The sequence below is a fragment of the Mastomys coucha genome, unplaced genomic scaffold, assembly GCF_008632895.1.
Source record: "Mastomys coucha isolate ucsf_1 unplaced genomic scaffold, UCSF_Mcou_1 pScaffold18, whole genome shotgun sequence".
Taxonomy (NCBI): domain Eukaryota; kingdom Metazoa; phylum Chordata; class Mammalia; order Rodentia; family Muridae; genus Mastomys; species Mastomys coucha.
In genome coordinates this window covers 94,012,912-94,030,132 of record NW_022196900.1, presented here as the reverse complement: position 1 = coordinate 94,030,132, position 17,221 = coordinate 94,012,912, and the positions used below count along the sequence as shown (strand labels likewise).

The following is a 17,221-nucleotide window of genomic DNA, read 5'->3' as shown; positions in this document are numbered from 1 at the left end:
TTTTTTGCCGATGAGGCTTAGAGAGGATGCGCCTTCCTGGATCACGCAGAGAGGGCCGCCCGGGGATGCGGGGTGGGGGATGATCCCGCATGACCCCGCTCCTGCACTGTGCCCGCAGCGGACCTGACGGACCTGTGCGGACAGACGTGGCAGGGGGACGCGCTGCAGCTGCGCTCGCACTCGGCTTCACGCAAGTTCTACTTCGTGACTCCGGACACTGACTGCATGCTGTGGCTGCGTGCTGCAGCCCCTGAAGACAGGATGCGCTTCCAGTTCCGCTTCTTTCTGGTTTACAGCCTATCCTCGGCCACCCGGACCACCCAAGCCACCCTGGCCACTAAAGCATCCTCTCGCGACCCGTGCGCACCGGGCTCCTTCCTGCAATTCTACGACGGCCCGCAGGAGGCGCCCCGGGCCCTGGGGCCCCCGATCTGTGGCTTGACCATCCCAGCCCCATTCATGTCCTCCGGACCCTGGCTTGGCTTGCGCCTGGTCACCAGGGGCCGCCAACCCCGGGTGGACTTTTTGGGCGAAGTCACCTCTTTCCGCCTGGGTGGGTTGGGGCTGATGGTTAGGGTGAGGTGAGGAGGGATAGAGCAAGAGAGGATAAGAAGAGGTGAATGGGGTCCCAGTTAGGAAATAGTGGGTGATGTGGACAGGGTTGGGGAACCAGTGAGGAATGAGCTAGATCTACAAATCCTGCCTCCTAGCCCCGACACACACTTTCAAGGTACACTTGGACAAGATTCACATAGGACACCTATATGAATTCACACCCAAATCGTACTGCCCTCACTTACAATTGAACCCCTGCTGGCACATACCCCTCACACACACACTGTCCTCTCAGCTAAACTGCCACATGCCTCACAGCTGGAACCCTTTTCTTTTTCTTTTTCTTTCTTTTTTGTTTTTGTTTTGTTTGTTTGTTTTTGTTTTTTTGAGGCAGGGTTTCTCTGTGTAGCCCTGGCTGTCCTGGAACTCACTCTGTAGACCAGGCTGGCCTCGAACTCAGAAATCTGCCTGCCTCTGCCTCCCAAGTGCTGGGATTAAAGGCATGAGCCAGGCAGCCACCACTGCCTGACTTGGTTGTTTCTTGACAGGGTCTATGTAGCATAGGCTGGCCATGAGCTTACAATCATTCTCCTGCCTCAGCCTCTTGTGTGCTGGGACCACAGGCTTAGGTCTCTCTCTCTCTCTCTCTCTCTCTCTCTCTCTCTCTCTCTCTCTCTCTCTCTCTCTCTCTTTCTCTCTCTCTCTCTCTTCTTCCCTCCCTCCCCCCTCTGTCTCTGTCTTTCTGTGTGTGTGTGTGTGTATATATGTAAGAGATACATTCAAATAGCACATGTCTGTCACAGCTTTTACCCTCAGAGCCATTTTGTTGAAACTGGTTGAAACAAACATTTTGTTTGTTTATTTATTTATTTAGTTTTGAGACAGGGTTTCTTTGGTGTAGCAATGGCTGTTCTAGGACTTGCTTGGTAGACCAGGCTGGCCTTGAACTCACAGAGGTCTTCCTGCCTCTGCTTCCTGAGTGCTGGAATTAAAGGTGTGCACTCAGCTTGATTTTTGTTATTGTTTGTTTTTTGAGCCAAGATCTCACTCTGTAGCCCAAGATGGCTTTGACCTAGAGACCCTTCTGCCTCTGCTCCTGAGGACTTAGATCACAGACTTTCAACACTATGCCTGACTCAAGCCGAAGTGTTGAATGCTGGAATCTGTCTTGCAATTCAGACCAAGCCCAAGTCTGTCCATAGCCCTGCAGGCTCCTAGGCATAGAGCCACATGCTGATGTCACTACTGTAAGGGAGAGCAGGTTCTCCAAAGCCCAGAAGAGTTCAGGCTCACTAGGAGCTTTCCAACCATTTCTGGCTATGTCTCCAGACTAGAGAGTTAAGCATGGGGCTTGTGGGCATGCCAGGGCTAGGGGCCCTCGGGGACTGCCTTAGGTCCTAGAGGATTAGATGGTGGGCCAGCTTTTGACTATGAGCTACTTGGCCCTCCAGGCAGGCTCATGTGTCTACTTAGCTGCCACTCACCTTTGTTTGCCCTAGAATCGTCTGTATGGGCAACTTCCCTTTTCTATCCCAGGGTCTTGTGGCACTTACTTCCGCTGTCAGAACGGCAGATGTGTGCCCTGGAGCCTACTGTGTGATGACTGGAACATGGACAACTGTGGCGATGGCAGTGACCAGGACTCCCATCCCCCAGCCAGCTGCAGAGGTCAGTGACAGGGATGGCTTGGACCCCACCCTCAACAGGAAAGTAGAGAGGCTGGCTGGCCCTAACATTCATCTCCTGGTTGGCAGGGCCAGGGTAGGGAGGTAACACGCAGCAGGAGGGGGCATGGCCACAATGATGGTCATGTTAGAGACCAAGAGTGTGAGGGACGGTGCGGCAGCGGAGGGTCTAGTTCGGCTTGTGCCTAGACCTTGGGAGAGATGCTTCACAGGACCTGAGGAGCTGTCATCATTTCCAGTCCCTGTGACAACCTCTGGGTTATGGCAGATGCTTGAGAAGCAATAGTTAGCTGATTAGAATAACAGATTTCATGACTCCTTGGTTCTTTCCTCAGTGGGGGGCAAGGTCATTACATCTTAACCCTGCAGACCCCTCGAGTGCAAGTGCTTTCAGTTAAGTGTTCTGCTTAGAGCGTGACACCTGCTGCTCGGACGTTGCTCAGCCCAGATTGCTCTGTCCCATGTCTTGAGAAGCAGCAGCTCCACTTACCAGACTACTGGGTAGACCAGACCTCACTTCCAGCTGTGTGACCTTGGCCAGATGTTTTATCAACTCTCTCCCTCATTTCCCTTCTTCTGGTAGTGAGGATGACAGAGAACCCTCATGGGACACCGTAGTGTCCCCGAAGGTGATGCTCTTAGCATGCTGTTTCTGCTCACAGGTCCCTCTCTGGCACCCAAGGAGACCTGGGCAATGGAAGATGACAGTTCCAAGCCTCTCACTCTCCTTGTGGCTCCTGGTTCCTCAGCTGAGCCGACCTCTCCAGCAGGCCTGGCTCCCATCACACAAGAAGTGTTGGAAGGTAGATGGCACTTGGTGAAAAACCCCTTACATTCTTCTACCAAAGTCCCACCTGGGTCAGTAGGAGAATGCTTGGATCCCACCACCTATGTAAAAAGCCAGGCTCAGTGGGGTAAACCTGTAACCCCAGCACCAGGGAAGCCAGTCTAGCCCAACAGACAAGCCTTGGGTTCAGTGGGAGAGACCTTGTCTGGGAAAATGAAATGGCAAGGAAGAGAGTGAGCAAGGCAGTGTCCTGGGTTGGAGAGATGGCTTGGAGGTTAAGAGTTCATACTACAAAACAAAATAAAACAAAACAAAACAAAAAAGCCAGGTGGTGGTGGTACATGCCTTTGATCCCAGCATTTGGGAGGCAGAGGCAGGCGGATTTCTGAGTTTGAGGACAGCCTGGTCTACAGAGTGAGTTCCAGGACAGCCAGGGCTACACAGAGAAACCTTGTCTCAACAAACGAACAAACAACACACACACAAGAGCACACTGTACAGATACATGCCAAACAGCAAAAACTGCAAAAAAGAAGATGGGGGGGGGGCTGGCAAGAAAGCTTAGTGGGTAAAGGCGTTTGCTGAGTGAGCCTGGCAGCCTGAGTCCAATGTAAGTCCATGTAAAGGTAAGAAGAGAACAGACTTCATGAAGTGGTCCCCGGTCCTCCACATATTTGTTGTGGTATGCATGCCCTCACTCCACCATAAATTATCCTGTGGCCATACACACACACGAAACACACACACACACACACACACACACATCCCATCTACATGGTATCAGGACATTAGGCTCAGTAAAAGCTGACTGGACTCTCATTCCTCCCACAGGTCCCTGGCTCTGGTGGGTGGCTCTGGCTACCTCGATACTGCTGACCTGCACTGGTCTCCTCTGGTGCTGCTGCTGCCTGGGTTGGCTGGCCTGGCACCCAGGTGCCCACAGGCTTCGCCACAGATGCTGTGCAGCCTGCAATGTTTGTCACCTATGTCCTGGCCCGGTGGCTCCTGGGGGTCTGTGGCCGGCCTTCCGGAACCAGGGAGGTCATCGTTAGGGGGCTGTAGTTATCAGCTGAGTAGGCTCTGGGGTTTGACAGGCCTGGGTTTTAAGCTCTGTTAGCTGGCTGACTTGGAAGAGGTCACTCACTTCTTTGAACCTCAGTCTGCCTCTCTGAGAAATGGGCCATGTCCTGATTCCCAAATAAGGTAAAGGTCACAGAAAGCAGAAGGATCAGGCCAGCCTGGTTTACCTATCAAGTTCTAGGACAGCCAGGCTACAAAGAAAGATCCTGTCACAAAACAACCAAGCCAAATCAATCCAAACCGAACCAGGAGAGGCGGCATGTGCTTAAGAGTACTGGCTGCTCTTCCAGAGGACCCAGGTTTGATTTCTAGCACCCACATGGCAGTTCACAAATGTCTATAATTCCAGTTCCAGGGAATCCAACACCCTATTCATTCCTGAGATATTAGGTACACATGTGGTAGGGACAGAAAAAGGAAAGACCAGACCTAAGAACACAGACGACCAATGAATGACGCAACCTCTTACCCTGGATCATATATACAAGGAAGGATAACTAACGCAGGGCTGCAGTGGCCATCAGCAGCTGGTCGTGTCCTAGATGGAAGAATGAAGCACTTGGGACAGTGACCTGATATGGGGGCCTTAGTGCAGCAGCTTCCCCTGCTTGTCTTGTTTGAGCTGCAAACTATTGGGATCCAGCTTGGTGGCTGGCAACGCTAACTGGGCCGTTAAACTCTAACTACACCAGGGCTCTCTGCATCTTGGCTGTTGTCTTCACTGGGGCCTCTTCAAACCTTCTGTTGTCATTCTGTGACACAGCACACACCTATCTGACACACACACAAGACAACGAGATGTGTCCCGAGATGTCTGAGAATTACCATTAGTCACTAGGACTGGAAGGAGAGGATCTAAGATTGCCATGGGACATATCTATCAGAGAAGTTGTAGCCAATGATATATATATATATATATATATATCATATATTTTATATATATATATATATATATATATATATATATTTTTTTTTTTTTGGTTTTTCAAGACAGGGTTTCTCTGTGTAGCCCTGACTGTCCTGGAGCTCACTCTGTAGACCAGCCTGGCCTCGAACTCAGAAATCCGTCTGCCTCTGCCTCCCAAGTGCTGGGATTAAAGGCGTGCGCCACCACGGCCCGGCATAGCCAATGACATTGATGTAGCTTAATGAATGATATTGACATAGCTTGTATCAATTTATTGTTATCCAATAAAGCTTGATTTGTGGGAAGACAATCTGTCCATGTGCTTCTGAAGCAGAATGCTCATGGCAGAGAGAACAGGTCCTGTGGGTAGAGCTGGGTCATGGTCCTGGATGGGGGAAGGGTGCCTAGGGTAGGTACAGGGACCTTCCTTGATCAGAAAAAAAAAAAAAAACCCAACCACTTCAGTTGGGGTTTGCTTCTCTTCCAGATCTCAGAACACAGCCCTGCCTTGCCCTTCCCCCAGCAGTACGGAGTGAATCCCTTGTCACTGAGACAGGAGACCTCTAGCAGGGATAGCACCGTTTATTAAGAAAAAAAAAAAACAGAGAAAGACCACAAGGGGTTCCCCCTAGGACCCCAGAGCCACAGTCTGGGCCTGCTCACCCCTTTCTTGGGTCCTCAGGGCTCCCAGATGTGCAGGGCTATCATCATCTCTCCTCCCAGTCCCAAGCTGAGGACTCAGCTGCCCCCACAAGCCACTGGTGTTCCTGATTCCTGCTCCCCCACGCCCTGGGCCTTCACCTCCAGAAGAGTGGGGGGTGTGGCCTGGTGTGGTGGGACCTCATTGCTGGGCTCTGCCTAGCCTTTCTGGGGAAGAGTTGGTCTCCCTTGCCGCTCCCGAGGGCAGGGCCCTGGGCTGTGTATGTGTTGGGGGGCGGGTGGGGGGTAGAGGTGGGGAAATGCAAGTGGAGGAGGGCTGGGTGGGAGGGGAGGCTGCTAGGGACATGGGATCTCTGGCTAGGTGGGTATGGAGGAGGCTGGGATAGTATGTGGCTGGTAGGGGCTGTGAGCTGCCTGCTGCTTCCAGAACAGTGGCTCGGGCCATGGCCACACCCCCTCATTCAGTTTGACAGTGAGGTACCAGGTTAATAACTGAGGTTGGCACTCACAGCAACAAGGACCGTCCACATGGTTGGCTGAAACAGGCAGCCCAGTCCGACTCTGAAGCAGGGAAAGGAGTGGGAACAGTTCTGGGCCCTACCAGTCACGATTCCTGACTCCAAGTCCCAGGAGCCTTCTGAGGACGCCTCTTCCCCTTGTCCTGTCCACCAGCCTCGGGGCTCTGCCCACGCACGTGTGGGAGCTGGCGCACCCACCCTCCAGTCCAGCCCAGGGTGGTAGCAGCAAAGCGTGGCATTGCCTCGATCTCTTACAAAAAGTCATAATAATATTAATAATAATATACTCGACACTGTCAGGCTGGGTGCTGCCCAGGAGTCCGTGGGAGGCAGGCGGGTGCCTATGAGGGACAGGGACGTGTGTTGGCCCCTGCCTGGGCACGATGCTGCAGGTCCAGGGGCTGTGGGGGTGGGGCTCCAGGCCGGGCCGAGTGTAGGACCAGATTCTTGATACAGCCTGTGATCCCAGAGGAGAACTTGCCCCTGGTCAGTGTGGCCACATCTGGGGCGCCGCCTGTGGCAGGAAGAGAGTCATTGTGACAGTGGGTCATTGGTGGAACCGGGAGGCAAGGAAGCCAGACTGCAGCCCTGAAGGCTGCCATCCTCCCCGTGTGTCTGTCTCAACACCCTGCCAGGCACTCACCAATGTAGATGATGTCTTTGGTGTTGACTGCCACGTTAGGGCCTGGGGACCGGCCGATGACCAGCTCCTCACCGTCTACTTGGATGGAGCCTCTCTGGCCCTCTCTGCAGGTGTGACAGGGTCAGATCCCTTGCCCTGAATTCCCATCCTCCCCTTGTCATTGAGACCTCATAGGCAAATGCTCTCTCTCAGTTTTCTGCTTTCCTACTGGCCACACACAGCCACCTTCTGAGGCCTATCCTCAGCTTTCCCCTTTTTAAGAAGCCAAGGCTGGGCTCGAACTCAGAATCTTCTTTCCTCTACCTCCCAAGTGCTGGGATTCACCACCCTGATGCTGGAGGAGCTCTGCCTGCCGGTAAGGTGCACTCCCATATCAGTTACTTATTCTGTCTTTCAGATCTCGAAGCCTCTACCTTGTCCCAAGCCTGGGGTGGGGAGGTATGTGCTCCCGATCCTATGCCCACCTCTGGTCCCTTCCCCTAGCGCCTGGCTGGACTCTTTACCTCAGTGCTGTTACCCGATGCCACTCGCCGTCATTGATGGGGTCTTCAGAGACAAGCCGGGCCTCCCCACTGCCCAGTTGGTAGCTGGAGTAACGGAGATCCACAGAGGGGTGAGTTTGGGGGCGGGGCAGGATGTGTGAAGGTACAGATGGTACTGGGGTGTGTGGCTGGGGCATCTGGACCTGCAGCTTCACATGGGAGAAGCCAGGGCTGGAAGAGGGGACTGGAGGTGCTGGGCCTCACCTGAAGACAAGATGGCCATCCTGTAGTCCAAGGCTAATGAAGTCCTTGCTGCGGCTGGCCTCTCTCACCTGCCAAGGGAACATGGGGTCTCTAGGGTCCCACACTGGAGCACTGAGACCCCGAGGCTGCAGCCTCAGCCTTCCTCTCTCTACACTGCCCTGACCAGTGTAGGCCAGTTTCCAACCCCAGAAGCCCTAGGACCCCCCCAGGTGGGTGCTCACTCACCACACCCTGCCAGAGCAGGAGGCCATTGGCTGTGCTGGTCCGAACCTCGAATTCAATGGTCTCAGGTACTTCAGGCAGACTGGGGAGAGGGAGCAGGAAGCAGTGGGTGGGGACAGTCTGGGTCTTAGACTCCTGCTAACTCTGCCAGACCCAGAGAGTCAGCTAACACCCCTCTTACCTCCTCGAGAAGCTGTTGCCAGGGAGGCCTAGGAAGCCATTGTCATAAAAGTAGGCTCCGTATTGCCCAGGTGCATCTGTGGGAACGTGGAGACAGTGCGTGTGAGTCTCTAAGTCCATCTCATTTTTACTTCTAGCTAATTATCATCGTTGTATAGACAGCGTACATGTGTGTGTGGGCATTCTCATGCTACTGTGTGTGTGTGTGTGTGTGTGTGTGTGTGTGTAGATCAGATGACAACTTTTGGGGGTTGTTTCTCTCCTTCCACCATGGGTTCTAGGGATTAAACTCAGGTCAGCAGGCCTGTGTGGTAAGTGCTTTTACATGCTAAGCCATCTCATTACCTACATTTTTTACTTTAAAAGGGGTGGGGGAGGGGCTCGCTGCACTTCCCTTTCCTTCTCTTCCTCCCGCCACCCAGGATGTATTTAATTTTCTGTGGATTTTTTGTCTGTTTTGCCGGCATGTTTGTACCCCACATGTGTGCCGTGAGAGGGCATGAGAGTCCCTGGAACTGGAGTTACAAGTTAGTTACCGTGTGCCTGCTGGGAACTGAACCTGTGTCCTCTGAAATGGTAACACGCACACGCACTTTTAAACACTCTGCCCTTTTTTTTTTTTTTTTTTTTTTTTTTTGGTTTTTTGAGACAGGGTTTCTCTGTGTAGCCCTGGCTGTCCTGGAACCAGGCTAACTTCAAACTCACAGAGATCCACCTGCTTCTACCTCCCAAATTTATGTGTCTATGTCTGTGTGTGTGTGTGTATGTGTGTGTGTATCTCTGTGTGTATAGTATGTCTCTGTATGTATATGTGTCTCCGAGTGTGTGTGTGTGTGTGTATATACATGTGCACGTCAGCCTTATGGAGGTGATTAGAGATTGTCAGATCCCCTAGATCAGGAGTCATAGGCAGTTATGAGTTGCCTGATGTAGTTGGTGGGAACTGAACTCAGGTCTCTGTAGGAGCCTCAGGCTCCATCTCTCGAGCCTCACCACACATTTTTTTTACTTTTAAATATGTGGAATTCCAGAGAATGAGAGTCCTGCGTTGTTCAAACTGGCATACCAGACATGCTTGCTGATTGAAGGAAACTGATGCCAGAGTAGTTCAAAGGTTGCCTAAGGCCACCTTGCCAATAAGTTGTGTACGGCTCTGTCCCTCTTTGTTCCTGCCTATCTGTCCTCGTATGAGCTCTTCCTATGGGCTTCTTTTCCTTGAGGACTCAAGCTGAGGCATAACTAACTGAAAGAAAAGGGGCTGAGAGTCCCAAAGAGACCAAGGAGAAGCCAAGGCCACCGTCTGCCTAGGCGGCCACAGAGGGTACATACCATTCCCTCCACTGCCTTCAGGGTGCCAGTCTGACTCCACTACACCATATCCAGCGCCTGTGGGGAAGGGGTGGGATCTAGTTGGTGGCCATAGGTACCCTGGAACTGTCTGGCCCCAGAGGAAGGTACAAAACAACTAACAAGTACCTTGTTGGCATCGTGGACCAGAGAAGCCAGGCAGACAGAGGCAATGGGGACCTCGGCAGGTACCGCCATTCAGACAAGGCTCCTGCAGCTGGCATGGGTTCTCCTCATGCTCACAAAGGTCTCCTGTGGGCCAAGGCAGAGGTGGGTGGATGGGCGGGGCTAGAGTTACCCTCTGACCCTTGGGCTGCTAGTCCATGCCCTGCTGTGCCCTGGGCTGGCCCTGGTACCTTTGAAGCCATCTTGACAAAGGCATTGGAACTCATATTCGCCCGCAGGCATGCACGTGGCACCATTCCGGCAGGGCTGGCGCTCGCACGGGGAGCTGTCATAGCACTGGCCCACACCCTGGCTGCCCAGGAAGCTGTAGGTGAGGTCCAATCGCTTGCCATTCACAGACACCTGTGGGTACCGGGACACCAAGGGACTTTACGGGGTGTGGAAGCCCGGGTGTGCGAGCAGAGTGAGCATGTGACAGAGAGTATCTGGGATGTCAGGCAGGGGAACAAAAAGTGACATGGGACCCTGAATGTGGAAGGGAATATCCAGTCATCTACATGACTTTAAAGTGGTTACTATTATGCTCATTTTGGCAAAATTGGCTCATCAGAAAATGTATGATCCCAGAGCGCTGGGAGTGGCAGGTAGGTCCACACTTCCCTCCCACTGCTCCTCTGGGGGCTGCTCCTCACCTCACCCACACAGCCATGGAAATGAGCACTCATATTGGTGGCTGGGGACAGCTGTACAGAGGGCTCCACACCACCCAGGTAGAGCAGGGTGTGCAGGTTGAGGCCCTGGCTCTTTCCCGGTGAAGATCTTAACACAGGGCGCCCTCCGTCCACCCGCAGGCTGCCGTCTTTGTTCAGGCGTTCTGCAGACACTCGGTGCCAGCGTCCTAAAGCCAGTGGCTCATGGCTCCGCAGAACAGCCAGACCTGGGAAGATCACAGTAGTGCTGGGTAGCAGATCCTGACTATCCCTTGCTATAGGATATGATTAACAGGACACTTCTCATAACTTTGAGGAATTTCTGAGAACTTTGGGATTAGGGTGGCCTTAAAGTCACAGAGACATGTTCAGGGACAAAGGTCTGGTTCCTGAACTTACCTCCTCTTGCCTCCTGGCAACATAGTGACCCAAGGATGACACCCAGAGGCTCAGCCACACTTGGCACCCACTGCTTACCTGACCCTAACTCATAGCGGAACTCCAGGTGGCCACCAACCATTCCTAGGGACACAAAGTCTTCCACAGGCCCACTCTTGCCCCCACTGAACAGTAAGATCCCATCGGGTTCCAGTGGCTTGAACTCGACATCCAGGCGTAGCTCATGGTGCGTATTGGTGAGAGCCGGTAGTGCCAAGTAGGAGCCAGCGCCAGACATCGATGGGGTGGTCACCGTTACACCTGTAATAAGCAGAGCTTAGCCAGGAGCAGTGGGGACAGTGGAGTCCTGGGAAGGACCCTTACCACCCCCTACCCTAACAGAGTCTCGGGACCAGCCCTGCCCACCAGGTTGAAGATCCCTGGGGAGACAGCCATTCCTCTTGGGGAACCCCAGGTATTTTAATCTTTTTTTGTTTTGTTTTGTTTTGTTTTTCGAGATAGGGTTTCTCTGTGTAGCCCTGGCTGTCCTGGAACTCCCTCTGTAGACCAGGCTGGCCTCAAACTCAGAAATCTGCCTGCCTCTGCCTCCCAAGTGCTGGGATTAAAGGCATGTGCCACCACTGCCCGGCTTTTAATATCTTCTTGCTCTAGATTAATTTCATTACGTGGAGGATTTGCCTCCGTGTGCCTTGTACAATGCTTCCAGTCACCAGAGAGAACACTCACCTTCTTCACACCTCGCCCCTGAACGGCCCAGGTGGCAGCGACAGCTGTAGCCTCGGCCGTCTGGCCGGTTCACACAGGTGGCGTCGGGCCCACAGGCCTCTGCGGGCACAGTGAAGAGGCACAGAGTAAGTCAGCCGAGGAGATTCTCCTGTCTAAACTCTGCCTCTCCCGTGCCTCCTGGGAGGACTGCCCAGGGTTGAGGTCCAAAGTGTGTGTGTGTGTGTGTGTGTGTGTGTGTGTGTGTGTGTGTGTGTGCGCGCGTGCGCATGTGCGTGTGCGTGTGTGATTAGAAGGACGATATTGCCAGAGGAGGACCCCCTAGAGGAGCTGTGGCCAGGGTGACTGAACCTGTGCTTGTTTTCTTTTTTAGGCAATCTAGCTTTGTAGCACCAGTTGTGTGAAAAGCAGTAGTTCAGTCTGGTTTTGAACTGGTACCTGTGCCTTCTGAGTGCTGGCACCTGATCCTTCTGCCTGTGCCTTCTGAGTGCTGGCACCTGATCCTTCTGCCTTCTGAGTGCTGGCACCTGATCCTTCTGCCTGTGCCTTCTGAGTGCTGGTATTATTCAGAAGCGCTACCACCCAGTATGGTTTTTGTTTGTTTATTGTTATTTGTTTGTTTTTCAAGACAGAGCTTCTCTGTGTAACAGCCTGGCTATCCTGGAACTCATTTTGTAGACAAGGCTGGCCTTGAAGTCACAGAGAACCACACCTACCTCTACCTCCCGAGGGTTGGCATGAAAGGTATGAGTTACCACTCCCGGCCCTTGTTTGCTTTTTGAAACAAGGTCTCACATCATCTGAGGTGGCCTCAAGCTCACCCTTTGATGACCTTGAACTTCTGACCCTCCTGCTTGTCCTCATTTCCCAAATGCTGGGATTATAGACACGCACCAGTATACCTAGTTTATGAGGGGCTGGGGGGCAGGGAGCCAAGGCCTTGGGAATGCAAACGTTAGGTGAATCGTCTACCAACTGAGTGAAATCCCAAGCTCTGCTTATGGTTTCTTTGAGACTGAGTCTCTGTAGCCCAGGCTCACCTGGAACTCAAGGAAATCCTGTCATCCAAGTCCTGGGATTATAGATATGAGCCACTTTGCCCACCTTGGGCAGTGGTGGCACACGCCTTTAACCCCAGCACTTGAGAGACAGAGGCAGGCAGATTTCTGAGTTTGAGGCCAGCCTAGTCTACAGAGTGAGTTCCAGGACAGCCAGGGCTATACAGAGAAACTCTGTCTCAGAAAAAAAAAAAAAAGAGACTAGGGCTGGGGGTGAGGGTGGGGCTGGGTCAGGGCTAAGTGGCAGAGCACTTGTCTAGCATGTGCAAGGCCCTGTGTTTAATGGCAGCATATACACCTACACACAACACTGTACTGGGGAAGAGTACAGGATATGGGTGCCTGACTCATGTCATAGAGAGGCAGTAGAAGCCTAGATGGCAGTGTCCGGATTACACAGAGAGGTTAGTCACCATCATGGGACAGGTCTTAAGTTCTCTTGGAGAAGGAATGAAGAACCAGCATGGGGTGCTCACCTGGGTGGCAGTGCAGGGCTTGCGAATGCTCACAGCGGCTGCCGGTGAAGCCAGCAGGGCAGACACACGTGTAACTGCTGCTCTCGGAATCATGGCACTGGCCTCCATTCTGCAGAGCAGCCCCAGACATCAAGCCAAGGAGACCACAGCCTTCCCCCTCCCCCTCCCTAGATGGGCAAGCCAGGGCAGCCAGGGAGTGGTATCGGAAGAGGTACCTGGCAGGGTCGGTCCTGGCAAGTAGGGCAGTGGGAGATGCCATGTGTCGTGAGGTTGACGTCATGGAAGACAATCTCCTCACCTTGGATGCGAAGCTCTCGTACACAGCCTGGCATGGGGGGTGGGGGTGGGGGAAGCAGGATGAGCATCTGGAGGGGATGGGAAAGTGACCAGCAGCGATCCACATCTATAGTGCCTCCCTCTAGCTCCTGGGGCTCTACAACCAGCCAGGAGAGTTTAGCTGGGGAGGTGGGGAGAAGGAAGGCTCACTCACCTACAAAGCCGCTACTCAGCCCAGCCTTGGGGATGGCGCTGTAGTCAGGATAGCCACCTAGATACAGCTCCTCATTCAGGTCTAGCCCTTGGAACTTGCCCTGTGGAGGTAGGAAAGTCAGCTCCAGCTACTGAGTCCGACCTACTGAGGCAGGTCTAGGCTGAGAGCTGGGAATGGGGACAGGTTGGGTCTCACCTGGGAGGTCCCGTTGACAGGGGCCAAATTGCCCACAATCAGAGATCCTTGAGTGAGGCTTCGTAGCAGGGTCACAGTGTGGAACTGGCCTAGGGCCAGAGGTGTGGGGTGGCGGATAGTGGCCATGCCAGAGCCTGCATCAAATCTGCTCCATGGGGTGGGGCAGGGGCAAAAAAGTATTTGTAAGCATGTCTTCACACAGGCCCAGGCTGATAGGATCCAGAGGAAGGATATCATCAGTCCCCATTTCTGTCCTTGCTTTGGTTCTGTCACTACAATCACCCAACCTAGGATAGCCCCACCTCTTCCAAAAGTTTTTTCCCTCACCACCTTTCCCTTGGAGCATCTCCAGAGCAGGCTCTTAGGGCTAGGAGAATTCTCTGCTCTGAGGCCCTGAAGCCTAGCGCCTGGCCTCACTGCAGTTGTCTCTGAGATAACTTAGATTTTCCTTGTTACAGCTTGGGTTCTCCAAGTAGAGTGGATACTCTCATAGGGCATAGCCTGACCTGTTGTTCATACTTGTTCAGACCAGTTCATACCAGTGTCTGGCACATGGCAAGGGTCAAGCAAATAATTATTAGGTGGATGAATGAATAAATGGATGAGTGGATGGTTGAGTTGATGGTTATGGGAACGGATGGATGGATGAGTAGATGGACAGGTGATGGGAATGAATGGATGCATGGGTGAGTAGATAAATGGGACAGATGATAGATGGAGGGTAGATGAGTAGATGGATAGGTAAATGGGTGGATGGATGGGTAGATGGATGGGTAAATGGGTGGGTGGATGGATGCAAGGAATGGATAGATGAATTAATGAATGGACAGAAAGGTAGATGGATTAATGAGTGCTGGCCTATAGTAGTCCTAAATCTTTGAAGGCTCTCTCCTCTGCCTGCCTAGGATATGGCACCTACTCCAGTAGACCAAGTGGTCACTAACAGTGACAGCTGCAACTCCTCTCTCTCTAGAATCACAATAGTATAACTCAGCCTAATGCAGGATATGCCCAACTGAAACCCTGTCCAGTCCCCAGCTTATCTCTCCCTGAGGACAGGGAGGAAGAGATCTCACCGGAACTCAGGCCTTCCGCCCACGAGGCCAAAGGAGATGAAATCCGGTTGTCTGTTGGCTAGGTTGGTGGGACTCCTCCTCTGCCCGTTGTACAGCAGCATCCCTGGAGGGCACAGCAGTGTGAGCAGCCTCCCCCAGCCCCACCCTTGCTGGCCACCAGCCCTCCATCACTCTCACTTTAGCTCTTAAGCCAGTCTTCAACTTCCTAATGCTGGGACCCTTAACACATTTTCATGTTGTGGTAACCCCCCCCAACCATAAAATTACTTATGTTACTATTTCATAACTAGAATTTTGCTATTATTGTGAATCATAATATAAATATCTGTTATGTAAATAGTCATAGATGACCCCTGTGAAAGGGATCCCACAGGCTGAGGACCACTGTCTTAAGCCTTTTCATTCTTTGATACCTCACCCTGGCATGTGGCCAGGGGCCTCCCAATCAGAGACTCAGTGACCTGAGGAGAAGAGCCATGCTAAGAGCTCCAAGATGGGACCTGACTTTTGGGCATGCATCCTTGGGGTGTGCCTGAAGGAGGAGAACGAGGCAGAGACTCACCTGAGTAAAGAAGGAGGCCTGGACAGTGAAAGTGAGAGACCAGCAAGATGAGTGGATGAGGAAAGAGAGAGAGAGAGAGAGAGAGAGAGAGAGAGAGAGAGAGAGAGAGAGAATATGAGATCCATCAGATAAAAAAGGACTTTGAGCAGGACAGGAAGATGAACCAGGAGGAGGGCTGGGCATCAATGCACCCATGCAACATGACCAGGTGGAGGACCAGGTAGAGGACAGAATGCCACAGAGGAGGAATGGAAAAGCAGGGAGTCAAGAGAAACCCAGGGGGCTCTGGACAGGACAGGAGCTCCTGTCAGATTTCATATGTGATGACAGATCCAAGAGACAGGTCCCCCACCCAACCTCAGGCCGCTCTCCCAGATCCACGTGGTGCCTGCTCACCATCCGCAGAGTCGGGCCGGAAGGTGATCTTGATCTCAAATTTCCGGTAGGCATCTTTGATGGTGGGAAGTGGCAGGAAGGAGTAAGGTGTCTGGGTGAAGTAGGGTACCACTCGCTCTGCAGAGAGAAGGCTATCAGAGAGACCCCTGTGGGTGAGTTGGCGTGTGCTCCCCATTAGGGCTGGAGTCCTCCTACCTGGCACCTGCAGATAGGCAAAGGCTTTGACCTTGCCCTGCCTGTTGGTGGCAGTGCACACGTAGGTGCCAGCATCCTCGGGGCGGACTGATGGTAGCATCAGCATATTGTTCTCCAGGCGGCTGTCGGGTGGCAGGTCACCATCCACCTACAAACATTGGTATTGAAAGCCTGGCCTTGGCTCATGATCCTACCTCTGCCCCAGGCCTGTTTTCAAGTTGGACTTTCACTCTTGGCCAGGTCCCATGGCAATGAGCTGACTCAGAGGTCATCCTGGCCAGGAGGAATGTCGGCTGGCACTTGCCCAGCATTTACCTTGCTCCAGGTAATGGCAGGTGTCGGGTAGCCTGAGGCCATGCATGGGAAGACAGCTGCAGAACCAGCAGGCACTCGGATCTCTGGGGGAGTTGAGATCTGGGGCAGGGCTGAGGGGACAGACAGAACCATCACGTGATGGCATTCACCAACTTCATACCACCGTATGTTTTTCTAGTCTTCATTTGACTCTGGGAGAGAGGCACTATGCCCACTGTGTGAATGACAGGGCTGTGACTGTTCACTCCTGGTTGGACAGAGGGGGCCAGGCACAGTTGCAGTTCAGGCCCAGAAGAGCTGACATCACTTTGTGCCTGAGCAGACATCTGTACAACCAGGACCTCAGAAGGGGGGCACTAGGCAGTGTAAGTGAGCGGGATGAAGCAAGTCTCAGAGTTTGGAGTAAAAAGAATTGCCTTTGAAGAAAACAGGTTTGTGTCTACTGTGTACCTCCTTTCCTTCCCGTGATGTCTTTTGATTTATTTATTTAAAAATTACACTTGTTGCCGGGCGGTGGTGGCACACATCTTTAATCCCAGCACTTGGGAGGCAGAGGCAGGCAGATTTCTGAGTTCTGAGTTCGAGGCCAGCCTGGTCTACAGAGTGAGTTCCAGGACAGCCAGGGCTACACAGAGAAACCTTGTCTCGAAAAACCAAAAAAAAAAAAAAAAAAAGGTTTATTTATTTATTTTATGTATATGAGTACACACTGTAGCTGTATAGATAGTTGTGAGCCTTCATCCGGTTGTTGGAAATTAACTATTTTTTAAAAAAGATTTATATAGGGCTGGAGAGATGGCTCAGCGAGTAAGAGCACTGACTGCTCTTCCGAAGGTTGGATCCCAGCAACCACATGGTGGCTCACAACCACCCATAATAAGATCTGACGCTCTCTTCTAGTGTATCTGAAGATAGCTACAATGAATTACATCGGAGTGAGCGGGGCAGGAGCGAGCAGGGTGGGAGCGAGTGGGGCTGGCAGAGGTCCTGAGTTCAGTTCCCAGTAGCCACACACGTGATAGCTCACGGCCATCTATACAGCTACAGTGTACTCATACACATAAAATAAATAAAATAAATCTTTAAAAAACAAAAAGATTTATTGAGTTCGAGGCCAGCCTGGTCTACAGAGTGAGTTCCAGGACAGCCGGGGCTACACAGAGAAACCCT

The 17,221-nt window shown here is 52.5% G+C and overlaps 2 protein-coding genes across 2 annotated transcripts in view; one reads left to right on the top strand and one right to left on the bottom strand.

Annotated features, from left to right (window-relative positions):
* LOC116095789 (low-density lipoprotein receptor class A domain-containing protein 2-like) overlaps positions 1 to 608 on the top strand; it is a 4,092-nt gene extending 3,484 nt beyond the window's left edge. Inside the window, exon 2 of the mRNA XM_031377038.1 lies at positions 119 to 608. Coding sequence (XP_031232898.1) covers positions 119 to 585 — 467 coding nt within the window. The 3' untranslated portion in view covers positions 586 to 608. The remainder of the gene's footprint in view (positions 1 to 118) is intronic.
* Positions 609 to 5,578: 4,970 nt separating this feature from the next.
* Hspg2 (heparan sulfate proteoglycan 2) overlaps positions 5,579 to 17,221 on the bottom strand; it is a 104,176-nt gene continuing 92,533 nt past the window's right edge. Inside the window, exons 78-97 of the mRNA XM_031379124.1 lie at positions 16,052 to 16,161; positions 15,737 to 15,884; positions 15,542 to 15,658; positions 14,584 to 14,686; positions 13,508 to 13,652; positions 13,313 to 13,412; positions 13,038 to 13,147; positions 12,823 to 12,931; positions 11,292 to 11,390; positions 10,644 to 10,865; positions 10,149 to 10,393; positions 9,687 to 9,858; positions 9,460 to 9,582; positions 9,313 to 9,369; positions 7,985 to 8,060; positions 7,807 to 7,885; positions 7,582 to 7,649; positions 7,339 to 7,422; positions 6,836 to 6,939; positions 5,579 to 6,706 (exon numbers count right to left, since the gene is read on the bottom strand). Of these exons, the coding sequence (XP_031234984.1) occupies positions 6,534 to 6,706; positions 6,836 to 6,939; positions 7,339 to 7,422; positions 7,582 to 7,649; positions 7,807 to 7,885; positions 7,985 to 8,060; positions 9,313 to 9,369; positions 9,460 to 9,582; positions 9,687 to 9,858; positions 10,149 to 10,393; positions 10,644 to 10,865; positions 11,292 to 11,390; positions 12,823 to 12,931; positions 13,038 to 13,147; positions 13,313 to 13,412; positions 13,508 to 13,652; positions 14,584 to 14,686; positions 15,542 to 15,658; positions 15,737 to 15,884; positions 16,052 to 16,161 (2,444 nt within the window). The 3' untranslated portion in view covers positions 5,579 to 6,533. The remainder of the gene's footprint in view (positions 6,707 to 6,835; positions 6,940 to 7,338; positions 7,423 to 7,581; positions 7,650 to 7,806; positions 7,886 to 7,984; positions 8,061 to 9,312; positions 9,370 to 9,459; positions 9,583 to 9,686; positions 9,859 to 10,148; positions 10,394 to 10,643; positions 10,866 to 11,291; positions 11,391 to 12,822; positions 12,932 to 13,037; positions 13,148 to 13,312; positions 13,413 to 13,507; positions 13,653 to 14,583; positions 14,687 to 15,541; positions 15,659 to 15,736; positions 15,885 to 16,051; positions 16,162 to 17,221) is intronic.